Below are 12,874 nucleotides of genomic sequence, written 5' to 3' on the forward strand. Positions count from 1 at the left end.
GGTGTGTTTTGATCGCATTTTCAATAATACAACAACATGGTATAATAGCGTCAACATTTGAATATGTTTCTAGGGAGAAGGACAACACTGTTGCAGTTTAAAGCTCATCAGTAAAGTCCAACGCCCCGTCTTCAGGACGCGATAGGTTAAAGAAACACGTTACACTGGCAACATGGCGCCTATGTGTCAGTGTAGTGACCTAAAAAGATAAATGAAAATTGTTTTACTCAAACATGATAAAAACGGTGATGGTGGTGTTTGTGTGCATACAAAACAAGTAGCCAGGTTGCTAACCTTAAAAGTGATTTCTTTTGGTGTGATGGGCAAAGCGATTGCATGAATCAATTTAATTGAGGCGGCAGACCAGTTCGTCTTAAGAATTCAAGCTGTAAATCAATATGTAAATTTATTTGGATTTTTGTTGAAACAAGTAACATATTGAACCAACAATAGTTACATTTTGATATATGAATCAATCATATTTACCACTTTATGTGTAAGGCAGGGATTTTTGTTTCAAGTCCTGCAGAGAAATTTCAGTGGTGTACCGAGTTTCTATGGTATTCCAGATACTACATGTCCCATAATGCATCATGGAATCTAAAAGAAATGCGAAAAGCCTTTCAATTTCACAGGTTTCTATGGTATTCCGGATACATGTCCCATAATGCATCATGGAATCTAAAAGTAAAGCGAAAAGCCTTTCAATTTCACAGGTTTCACCTGATTTACGTTTCTTTCAAGCATTTAAGTGGCAGGGAGTAACACTTACTTGGCCATAGTGATCCCAAAGGATGTCTTGCATTGTTATATATTGGTTTAGATATTTTAAACCGCTCGCGTGTCAGTGAATGGCTCTGTGTGGGAGACAAAGGCACCAGAGAGTACAATTAGACTCTCTGTACTTTTTTTGAGCAACAATCAAGTGTGGCATGGATTTCAAAGCAGGCTTACCTGTCGTGTGTGCATTCGCCTTCACAGAATCGCTTTACCCCGTGGCTTTTTCCTTGGTTGAATACTGGTGTAAGCCAAATGTCATTCATTGACATCAAAAGAGGACTGCCAAGTCCAGTCCATTCGTGTGTGTTGACACTATTATACCATGTTGTTGTATAATTGAAAATGCGATCAAAACACACCATTACTAACATCGCGCAAATTGTACATTGCAAATATTTTGATGTCTGCTTCTTCCACCCATTTGTGTTTCTACAAATAACGAACGCTGGAAATAGGTTTTTTATGTTGTTTTACCATGTTGTTTGATATAATAATTAAAATATGCTAAACGCATTTCTTTGTCTATGGTGGGAGATATAATCCTATGAAATTCCTACTGTGAGGTAAATTTCTGACAAGTAGCCACCTTTCGGTGTGTTAGAGGTGGGTAGCTAGTGGTATATGTACGTTTTTTTCTGCTGTATCTCTCCTCACATACCATAGCCCCCTTAAAAAATTGAGGAAACCCTTGTGCTCACAACACTTGCTTATCCCAATCAGTAACATGATGCAAAAGGTGAAGTGGATATAATTTATTGTGTTGAACGATTGTCTCATTAATTTCTGGAGATTCTTCATGCAATGTATTGATCCCTGACCAGGATTCCTATATGAGATGAACATGAGAAGTTTGCTAACGCATTGAGTGCAACCTGACCTCTAAGGCTGTAACTGACAGTAGAGGTACCCGGGCTGTAATGAAGCAGTATTTATGAAGACCTTTTGAGTATGTAAACCTGGGCTGGGGAGGTGGGAGACCCCTTCAAGGTCTAGGGAAAGCATACAGGTACCATCCCTAGATTTGGAGCCCGAATTTCCTTTTTCTTGTATGTCTTCAGTTTAATAAAAACTAAAAAAGTATTTCCTGGCCGTGTGACTTATTAAGAGTCTTTTCAGTTTATGCAAAGGGTCGTGTGTGTCCCATTTTGGCCACTTAACAGTGATTGCATATGTGAAAATGTTGTTTTACCTTCCTTTTAGTATTTTGACCTAATGCATCCTTGTTGATTATGGTCTATCTTTGCTTGTCAATCTCTTGTGAATGGTAATTTGGTTGAGAAGAACCTTTACATGTCCACTAAGGCTGGTTTCACAGAACTTTACACCAGCAGTTAGTCCGAAAACCTCTTAACTGATGTGCTAGCTATTTTCAAATATTCATTAATGCAATAATAAAGAATTGTATTAACTCATTCAAATGTTTGGTGCCTTGCAGTGGTCTGTAGGGTATTTTGTGTAGATTTGGGGCCTAGCGGTATTTTCTTACCACCAAAAATAAAAGTGATTTAGCAATAATCACTCCTTGCATTCAAATTGGGTTTGGTATTATAGTGGTATCGTGGCTATGCATTATTTCAGTACACAGATATATTTAGTTGGTATGCATTTCGTTGTGGTATAGTGATGAGCATAATTTCTTTGTTTTATTTGTGGCCCCAACATACAAAACCCCTTTCTTTTGTTTAGACTGTTCTTGTGATCTCTAGAGGCATCAGGCTTCTACATTATTCAATAACACCACATTTTCATATGGAGTGCCACTTATGGCTGTTATCACTGATTTATCTACACCAGTGAACTATGCTTCCATAAAGTATTCACAATAACATGTGGTATAATCACTAATTTATTTACATTAGTGAAACTATTTCTAGAGGCCTCTCTCTCTGCTGACTCATGTACGTCCAGCAGACTATCAGATTGTGTTCCACTCAGAAGTCACACACACATATACACTGAGTGGAACCCTGCACACAGCTATTTATAATTACTCATAACATAACTTTTTCCACATGGGATGCTTGGCATATATTACCTAATAACCTCCCCTTTTATCAGGTGATATGGGCTAACTGCACCAGAGAAAAACAACAGAAGCAAATAGAAGCCTTTACACAGATTTGTCATTTTCATTTAATCATACATTACCAGTTTTGCGAGGAAGTCTTTTCTAGAATAAACATAAGAGAAACAATTGCATAATACATGGCATTTCATTAGATTCTTTGCAACAATAAAAAGAACAGTGCATCAGTTGACTTGCATTTCTGAATGGCAACATTAGAATGCAGCTATCGCTACGCTGCCTGACTGAAATAGATTTCATTCACACACCGCACTCTCACTTTGTGCAAGATAATTACCAGCAAATTGTAGCTGTTCAGCACGCAAACTCTCTGGGCTGGTCGCTTTCTTTAAATGGCTCAGGGCTTTCTTTTAGAGCACTTGGCGAGGACATGCAGTTCCAATCTGCACTCTTTGGTCCTCAAGCCGGTGCTAATTGACTGAAATCTCCAGCCTGTGAAGGTCAGCAGTGACTGGAACGACGCCCCTCAATCAGGCAACCCCACAGCTACTCCCGCCAAGTCCTCACCGAAGCTGTGCAAAATGTCCACTGCCTTTCTTTCTCCCCGGGCTGCTTCAAGAGACCTCTGTTACAGCCCCTAACGTGATGCCTGCCCAATAAGAATCCACTATGTCATACCCTCCTTCTTCAAACAATAGCTCACTTTTCAGTAAGAAACTGTATCCACTAATTTCCTGCTTATTCGAGTTTTGTTTCCTGAGCAAGGACCGTGAAAAGCACAGAGAAAGAGAAAGAAAAACAAAATTCTTAATGTCCGTTTTTAAAATGAGTTTCAGCCTGCCTCAATTTGCACTTGGAGAACACATTATGATATTAAGAAGTTAGAATCATGTTAGTACTGTTAATTATATTAGTTCTTTAATCCTCTAATGTGTCTCCTGCAATAGAGGCATTTCAGGTGAGAAAAAAAAATGGTGCGTTTTTAAATGTGAAAAAAATGATGTGTTTTTGACTGAGTAACCAGTCTTCATTTACATATCCATATGTTACACCGGCAACACATGGCTTGCTGTACCGCATTATAGCAATACATTGATCCCATGCAGTGGTGCTCCACTCCAAAAACACGCTATATATTGATCCCATGTAGTGGCGCTGCACTCCAAAAACACGCTAAATAATCGTACAGGTCCTGCCACTTTGATTTGGCTAAATTGTATATTCACCCCCTTTGTTTATTATGATTTCAGTTTTTTTTTAATATCTGCTGTATTTCACGATGTACAATTTTGTGTCTTTTTCAGCATACCGGTGGAGGGCCCCCGCCACAGGGATGCTGTTGTCTCTGGGGATGCTCGAGAAAGGACACAAGCTGCCACTAAACAGCCAAAGAGCATCTTGATGGTGAAAGAGGCCTCCACAGAGAGACGGAAGGAGACAGGTATTACTGAAGGGATCTGTAAGCAGTGGTATGAATGAGAGATAGGTCTCAGTCATGGGATGTGATTGGGAAGCAAACACCAGAGTTTGATTTTGGAAAAAGACAATAGGCAATCACAAAAGTGTACACATGTCCCAAAATCTCATATACGCCCCTCTTATCTAATGCTCTACTGCCAACATTGGCCATACTGTCCGCCCCTCATTCTTACTTTTGGTCTCCTCTCTTTATTTTTCACTGCTTGTTGCTTCTCTCTGCTGCTCTGCTTTCCCTCTCTCTTGGCCCTCTCCTTCTGCCTCTCTCATTGCCTTTCTCTGAACCCTCACCCTCAATCCTTCTATAATTCTTCTCCTTTCCATGTCTGTACCTATTCCTCTTCACTCCCTGCCCCCTCATTTTTACCTACCTGTGTCTTTGACCTCCTTGCTTAGAGAAATCGGAAGAGAGAGGGCCATCTACTTCTGCGTTCCCCTGAACCTATTGGATTTCCTGACCTGGGTTTTTAACTCGTGCCTGTTACTGGTCACCACAAACGGGTGTTTTGGTGTTAATGTGGGTATGCTGCCTTATCTTGTAGGAATTTGGACAAGGGATATAATTGGCTCTATTACTGCCTGGGTTACACCTCCAGTTGGTCGCAATAATAGGAGGCTGATGGCAGATGAGAGGCAAAGCTAACCGTGCTAGCTCTTCCCACACAAGTCCTATTATTACAAAGTAACCAGACCATACCACCCCCACCAGCTTCCTCCTTCCCCCGGGCACAGGGCTAAAGTGCTGTTTGGGGTAGACGAGAATGTGTGAGTTGTGTGGAGACAAACCCTCTAGGTAGCAGTTGACGCTGTGTTTATTTCTTTATCATTATTTTTCCAGCGAAGGGTTTTGGTGGAGGAAGGGATTCGTAGACACTCTCCTGCGGTTTAAACAAAGGTGTCCCTAGAGTCCCTTGCCTCCCACTAAAGTCAGGGAGGAGCATTTAGCATGAGAATAAGCAATGCCTTGCTGCATTCCGTGTCCCTGCATCCTTGGGCTGTGTTGTGACAGTATTCTCCTACCTACTCCCTCGCCATCTTCCAATCAGGTGGCCAGAGAAGGGCCATTGCTTTTGGATCCCGACCCTGGGGGTGGACAAACGAGGGAGGATCATCTGAGTGGAGGATCATGGGGTTTGGGAGGAGAATTCCCAGGGGCGAGACATGGTAACCCCCCCTTTCTAATTGCCCACCAACCCACTCTCCCTCAGTCTTCATGGGGTATTTCCATTCTTACCCCATCTCCCCCTCCCCATTTCCAATAAGTACTGGGACGAGGAAGAGGCAATTGGGAGCAATGAAGATTACTCATAGACGCAACATAGGGATACAAAGGGAGGCCTACCATCTAACACCTTTGAATTGTCCCACTAATAGTCGGGCAAGGTCGGCATATTTCCCCAATTGTGCACATTTGAGTCCAATTGACTCACGTGATATAAAAAGGGTGGTACTGCCAGAGTCGGAGAGCAAACTGGGGAAGCTGACTGGACCAGAGGAGCCAAGGAGAAGAAGGCTGCAGGAAGAGGAGCCATGAAAGACCGGTGGAGTGCGGGACGCCGAGATTCTGGCCTGGTGTGTGTAAGGAGCTGCAGCGTGGCGAGGGAGCCATGTCTGCAAGAAGCTGGAGCGGGACGGAAGGCAGTCTGTTGGCCTTGTTCAGGCCAGTGCTCGTTACCCTGGGATGTGTGCCAGTCCCAGGGTGACTGAGGGGCAGGTGGTGAGACCCTAACCTCGACCCAAGAACCCTTTTACCTGCTTGACAGTGCAGCGCGGCCATTGGTGAGTTTCGGGAGCTAGAATTAAACTCAGCGTGCGGGTGGCTGGAGTGGGAGCAGGAGCGTTGGGAAACCGAACAGTGAAAGCGGGGAAAAGAGAAAAGCGAAGCAAGAATAGGCAAAGTGAAAGCAATGCGAAGAAAGCGAAAGCTGAAAAAGCAGGAAGAAAGCAAAGCAGAATAATAGAGAAGGGCTCGGGGAGCGCAGAGATACAGTGAGACAGAACAAGTGTGCTGGCAGCGCGGAACGAGCCAAGAGTGGGTGCGAATGACCCGAGAGTGAGGAAAAGAGGTGTAAGGGACCAAAACTGAGAAAGACAGTAAATAGACAGAGAAAAGGAAACCGGACGCTAAAAGAAGGTGCACGCGACCCAAAAGTGAGAAAAAGGGTGCAAGCGACCAGAAATGAATGCAGAGTGTGCAAGAGGCACGTAATTGAGAAAATGAAGGTGCAAGAGAGCACAACAAAAAGCCAAGAGAAGTGTGCAAGAGGCCCAGAAAGGTGAAAAGTAAGGAGAAGTGTGCAAGAGGAACAGATTTCTGGAAGGAAGGTGCAAGTGTGCACAATAGAAAAGGAAGGTGTACGGCAAGCACGGTAAAGAGCAAATGGACACAGTGGAATAGGCACAGATGAAGAGGTGCCAGAGAATAAGGAGAGGGGTTGGAGGTCAGAGTGGTCGCACATCGGAGGAGCAAAGAACCCAGCGTTCTCAAAAGTCTCTGATATTACTCCTTGAAAGATCTGTACAGAGAATGCTACATCCTGACAAGAGGAACCTTTCGTTTGTTGGTTGAATTGCGTGAAGAGAGGCCTGGGCTTCGGGATGGGAATCCAAAAAGGCCCACTAAAGACATTTTTGAACTTTTTGAAGAGGGGCCTAGACTTGGGGAAGGGAATACCAAGATACCCAGAGACGATTTTAACTCTATTGACTTGCTGCAAGAGCCGTACATGGAAGGTTCCAAGGGCAACCGTGTTGAATTGAATTACTTTGAACTGGCAGAACTACCCATATGGGTAAGACTACACAAAACCAGCTGTGGTTTACATTTCCTTTTGATTAACCATTTTTCCTTTAAGAATACCCCTATCACATTTGATTTAAAAGTGAGGGCCAGCATATGTTTGGACACAGACATACTTTGCTTTTGGACTTACGGACATCGACGGCCCATAAAAGCATCAGTTGAGGGAACAATCCTCTTAGAGTTAGGGCCAGCTAGGCATTACACCAAACCCACAAAGTTTGATAATAAAGATTTTTCAAACTGTTACTTTTGAGTCTGTCTCTTTCTTGATACTATGCATGTCTCACAGTGTCCATTGAGCGTTGAACTAATAGATTTGAATTTGTATTTGTTTTATAGAGCGCTAACCTAGCTCTGCAGCAAAGGAGCACTGTACATGTGTTAGATAGAACAAGATGGGCACATTTACATAGATGCTCCCATACTGCTTTAACATTCAGTTTGAAGCATGCACCTTTGCTGTGTATTCTAGTGAGTGAAGGTCAAACCTTTATATTTACTTGAGTGGCATTTTTGGCTTTCCACCTCTTGCAGAAGGCGCTGCACAATGTCATGCGAGTGGTGGGAATCAACTGACCAGGCATACTTAGACAGATTAGTTTAAAGCGTCTTATTATGGATCCTATACAGTGTGAGGGCAGGAATATAACTCAAACAAGGTGTCTGGATTAACTGAAAGCTGAGGTCTGACTCGAAGTACCTACTTAACTAAAGGTTCAGCACAAACTAATGATTCTTGGTGTGTCTTCCTTAGGCTAGGCCTGACTTGAGCTCTGGGAAAAAGTCTTTCCCACAAGTTTAATGTGTCTGGGAAAACGGTAGTCCTTGCATTCATTATTTGTTGCAGGTTATAGGGGTTCATGAAGGAAGGTCGCACATGGAAGTAACTTGGACCTTCTTTATTTCATAAATAATGAAGTACCTATGCATTAATAACCATGCAGACACTTCTCTGCCATCGCTCCAAACAGTCCAACTGCCGATCCACTGCTGATTCTTTCTCTCTCTTCCCCAACCATTTGCTCTGGAAGCCTTCTGCTCCCAACATTCTTTCTCGTGACAATTGCATCATCACTACAAATCCCCCATAACAAAATTACAAAACAAAAAGGTAAAATAAAATTAACTTATAATCTCCAATTAAACTATAAAGAACACAAAGATTCATTTTGGCATGAATTCTACTATTCTATTCTGCTTTTATTCTTTTGTATGGAACATATCCTTGTAGTTTATTTGGAAATGTCCTACTCCTTTCTTCATTCACTTCATTCCTCACAACTTTCGTTGAACATCGATGGTCCTTCCTTTCCACTTCATCCTTTTGCCATGTCTGCATTGACATCCCACATCTTTTCCTTTTTTCTTTGAACAACTGCTCTTTGAAACATTGTTTTTCCTGCACAATCCCATATTCTCTCTTCCATCTTCCTTTCCTCCCATCTCACATATATGGCAATCCTGTTAAGATGTGAAAACATTAAGGGGACTCCAGGCCAAAAAATATATATATATCCGCGGCCGTGCCTGGAAAGAACACATATATATAAAGAGCAACTAGAAGGCTGGGATATGTAAACTTGTATAGGTCGCAGACCAAGTAGAGACAGTGCCTACAGTGAGCCTATTCTCTTGCAATACATAAAAACATATGTAAAACACTGGAAAGTGAAAAAGTTCCATTCACTGCCATAAAATATATGAAAAATAGATATCTTTTAATTCATTGAAAAAGTTTATCACAACATTATATAATGTATCAATCATAAAAACACAATAGAAAAATATATAATTCGAGGGGATTGGGTCCTCCGACGTATTCCATATCTATGGCATGTAATCACCACAGCTGTGCTGCTTCGGAAACATTTTTCAGCGTCTGCGTCAATGACGTCGATGCGCCGTCGTCGAGGACCTCCTCCGACGTCATCCGATGTGATACGTAGGACGCACGACGCCCGTAGCCTCAGTTCCGTTTTTTCCGCGAACGTGTTGCTTCGTGAATCTCGGTTAACGCCTCGACTCTTTGGAGTTCTGTTCTTCTCGTTCTTCGAACCTGTTCGTTTTTGTGAAAATCCTTTGTGTGAAGATGTCTTCTACTTAGTCTTCGACCCCGCGTCCGGGCTTCAAGAAGTTCGGGGAGTGTGGGTCCAAGATGTCGGTGACGGACTCGCACAACGCCTGCCTCTGGTACCTCGGGGAGGCCCACGACACGGATGACTGTATCGACTGCCAGACGCTCACGTCCAAAGCCTTACGCGAACGTAAGAAGAAGTTGTCGCTAGGTCGGGTGTCCAAGCCCCGGAAGTCGAGGTCTGTGGGGCTTTCGAAGGATGATTCGAGGGGTGACTCTCCGCATCATCGTCAGAAGTCTCGTGGGTCTCCTTCTAGGAGTCGGTCTCGCCACTCCTCAGCCTCTTCGAGGCATTCTCGGAAGCGCCGACACTGGTCGTCTTCCAGGTCCTCTTCGGAGGACACTGCCCGGCATGTCGCTTACCCCACCAGCCATGCGACGCCGGAGGAATGGGCTTCCTTCGGGAAGAAAATGCTTGCGATTCTCGAGTCGCAGGGTACTAAGCCGTCCGCGCCCCCGAGTGGGGTCGGTCGTGAGAGGTCGAGAGACACCGCTCGCAAGAGTGGTCGGCACGAGTCACGGGGGAGGTCCCGTTCGGACAAGGAGACTCGTTCTCGACGTACCCGTTCCAGGTCCCGGTCCTCGACGCGTTCGAGACCGTGTGCACCTGTGAGGTCTTCGAGGAAGACATCGACGTCTGAGGCGTCGAGGGCGTCGACAGGCTTTCTCGAGGCTCCGGCTCCGAGGAAGTCGTCGAAGCCGTCGACGCTCAGGTCGTCGAAGGACACGCTCGGGGCTCCGGCTTCGAGGGCTGTGTCGACGCCGCCGATGCTGGCGGCGCTGCATCTGACGTCGACACCGATCCTCTCGGCGCCGATGCCTGTTCTCTCGATGCCGGCGCCGATTCGCTCGCCGCCATCGACGCCTTTTGTGTCGGAGGTACCCCGTGGCACGGGGGAACCCCCTAGGAAGGCTCTGGTTAAGAGCAAGCACTCTCGGGTGCCTTCTTTTCGCCACCTGGAATATATTTCAGAGGCGGATGAGGATTCTGATGGCCTGGTTCCTAGTCAGGTTCCAGATGAAATTGTCTCGGGCCATAATCAGTTTGACGATTTGAGGCAGTCACTGCATGATGCCAGTGGACTGGACACCTCTCCGGAGGTGGAGTTTTGTAGGCCTGAGCCTGGCTCTCATGCTGATTCCTCGTACCGGCGCCTTATGGCTAGGGTTTCTGAGTACTTGGGATGGTCTGCTCCCCCAGGGGAGTTTGTGCAGGATGATCTAACGGACATCCTTGATGTTGGTCCCCCAACTGACCCGGTACTGCCGTTCCATATGGCTTTACAGAGAAGGGTGGCGGCGGCTTGGACTGCTCCGGAGAGTCTCCCGGACGATGGGCAGATCCTTGTCGCGAAAATACCATCCAGCCAGTAGCGACCCCTGCTACTTGCCCAGGCACCCCACTCCGGAGAGTTTGGTGGTGCAGGCGGCCACGGCCCCGGCAAAGCAGGCGTCGTACCCTACCATCCCTCCTGATAGGGATGACAAACGTTTTGATGGCTGGGCGAAGAAAGTGTTTTCTTCTGGTGGTATGGCGCTTCAGGCGGCCAACTCCATTTGTGCCTTGTCTCGTTTCAAACACACTCTGTGGAACTGTGTTGCGTTAGCGGCTGAACATATTCCCGAAGGGGACGAACGGGATGGTTTCCTTGCTATGGTCCAGGATGGTAAGGATGCCATGTGTGAGTCCGTTCAGTCGGGTTTGGACTTAGCTGAATGCGTCAGTAGGTCCATGGCGGCGAGCACCGTGATACGCAGGTTTGCGTGGTTGCGGAAGTCGGGGTTTGCTCCTGATGTGCAGTCCCGGCTCCTCAACATGCCCTTTGACGGTGAACACCTTTTTGGCAGCAAGGCTGACGAGAGCCTTGAGAGGTTGCAGACCTCAAAAGCTGCAGCGAAGTCGTTGGGCGCTGCAGTTCGCCAACCTCCGCCTTTTCGTCCTAGGGGACAGCAGTGGAGGGGTGGTTCCTTTCGCTATTACTCGTCCTTCAGTAAAGCGAGAGGAGCTGGCAGTCAAAGAGACCAACGCAGGGGTACCAGAGGTGGACGACAGGGTACCCGTGGTGCCAAGGCCGCTCGGGCAGTTGCCTCTTTGCCCTCAGGTAATGCCGCAGCCGCCCCCACTCAGTCATGAGGCCATGTCCCATGGTTCGCCGGTTGGGGGAAGGCTGGTGCAGCATCTTGTAGAGTGGCAAGCCATTACTTCAGATGTGTGGGTTCTGGAGATCATAACCCACGGCTTCTGTCTTCCCTTTCGGCACAGGCCTTGCGACAATCCACTGGGGAACCTCTCTTTGCAGAGTCCGGATCCGCTCCTTGCGCAGGAAATTCAAGCCCTGCTGGAGAAAGGCGCTATATAACTGGTGCCTGTAGCGGAGAGGAACAAGGAATGGTATTCCCCTTATTTTTTGATTTCGAAGAAAGACGGGGGATTGTGACCCATCATGGACTTGCACGGTTTGAACAAGCTCCTCAGGAAGGACAAGTTCAAGATGGTTTCTCTCTCTCTCAAGTCCTCCAGGCCCTTCAGCTTCAGGACTGGTTGGTGTCACTCGACCTCAAGGATGCTTACTTCCATGTGCCGATCCATCCCAAGCACAAGAAGTACCTGAGGTTCGCGGTTGGCGACTCGCACTTTCAGTTTTGGGTCCTGCCGTTTGGATTGACCTCCGCCCCGAGGGTTTTCACCAAGCTCATGGTGGTGGCGGCAGCGCATCTCAGGCAAGGGGGGATTCACGTCTACCCCTACCTGGACGATTGGTTGATCAGGGGGAGCTCTCCCGAGCAAGTCCTGGATCATCTGTCCGTCACCTGCCACTCCCTTCACAGGCTGGGCTTCTCCCTCAATTTAAAGAAGTCCCATTTGATGCCAACACAGCGGCTCCAGTACATCGGAGCAGTGCTCGACACTTCCCTGGGGCAGTGTTTTCCTCCCCAGCTGAGGGCTCTTCACATTCAGCAGATGGTGCACAAGTTTCAGCATGCCCAGACGCTCCCAGCGTTCGAGTTCTTGAGGTTGCTCGGCCTCATGGCATCCTGCATTCTTCTGGTGCCAGAGGCTCGTCTGCGGATGAGATCTTTGCAGTGGGCACTCAAGACGCAATGGTCGCAGTCCTCCGGCAGGATGTCGGACCCGGTTCAGGTGCCGCCCTCAGTCGCCCGGGACCTTCTGTGGTGGGCCGTCGAAGGCAACTTGATGAAGGGGGCTCCATTTTGGCTTCCCTGGCCGGAGGTGACGATTGTGACGGATGCATCCCTCACGGGATGGGGAGCTCATGCCAACGGGCTGACAGTCAGCGGTCGTTGGTCTCCGTCGGAGTCCAGACTCCATATCAATCTGTTGGAGATGAGGGCCGTCGGGCTAGCCCTGAAGGCTTTTCTGCCGACTGTGCGAGGAAAGAGTGTCCTGATCCTGACGGACAACACAGTGGCCATGCATTACCTCAACAAAAAGGGGGGGGCAGGGTCACTTCCTCTGTACAGGGAGGCGATGCAGCTCGAGTTCTGGGCCATCCAGCAGGAAGTTTCGATCTCGGCAGTTCATCTGGCCGGAGCCGAAAACGTGACGGCGGATGCTCTGAGCAGGCAGAGCGCGATCTCTCCAAAGTGGGAGTTGGCTCAGGAGATTCTCCTGGAGATCTTTTCCCTTTGGGGG

At 46.9% G+C, this 12,874-nt stretch overlaps 1 protein-coding gene across 3 annotated transcripts in view; it reads left to right on the plus strand.

The window, feature by feature from the left end:
* LOC138580266 (WD repeat-containing protein 5 homolog) overlaps nucleotides 1-12,874 on the plus strand; it is a 943,811-nt gene that overhangs the window by 357,108 nt on the left and 573,829 nt on the right. For all 3 annotated transcript variants that reach the window (XM_069650661.1, XM_069650662.1, XM_069650664.1), the window contains exon 4: nucleotides 4,111-4,247. In XM_069650661.1, coding sequence (XP_069506762.1) covers nucleotides 4,111-4,247 — 137 coding nt within the window. The remainder of the gene's footprint in view (nucleotides 1-4,110; nucleotides 4,248-12,874) is intronic.

Source organism: Ambystoma mexicanum, chromosome 3p (genome assembly GCF_040938575.1).
Source record: "Ambystoma mexicanum isolate Mex_15411 chromosome 3p, UKY_AmexF1_1, whole genome shotgun sequence".
NCBI classification, from domain to species: domain Eukaryota; kingdom Metazoa; phylum Chordata; class Amphibia; order Caudata; family Ambystomatidae; genus Ambystoma; species Ambystoma mexicanum.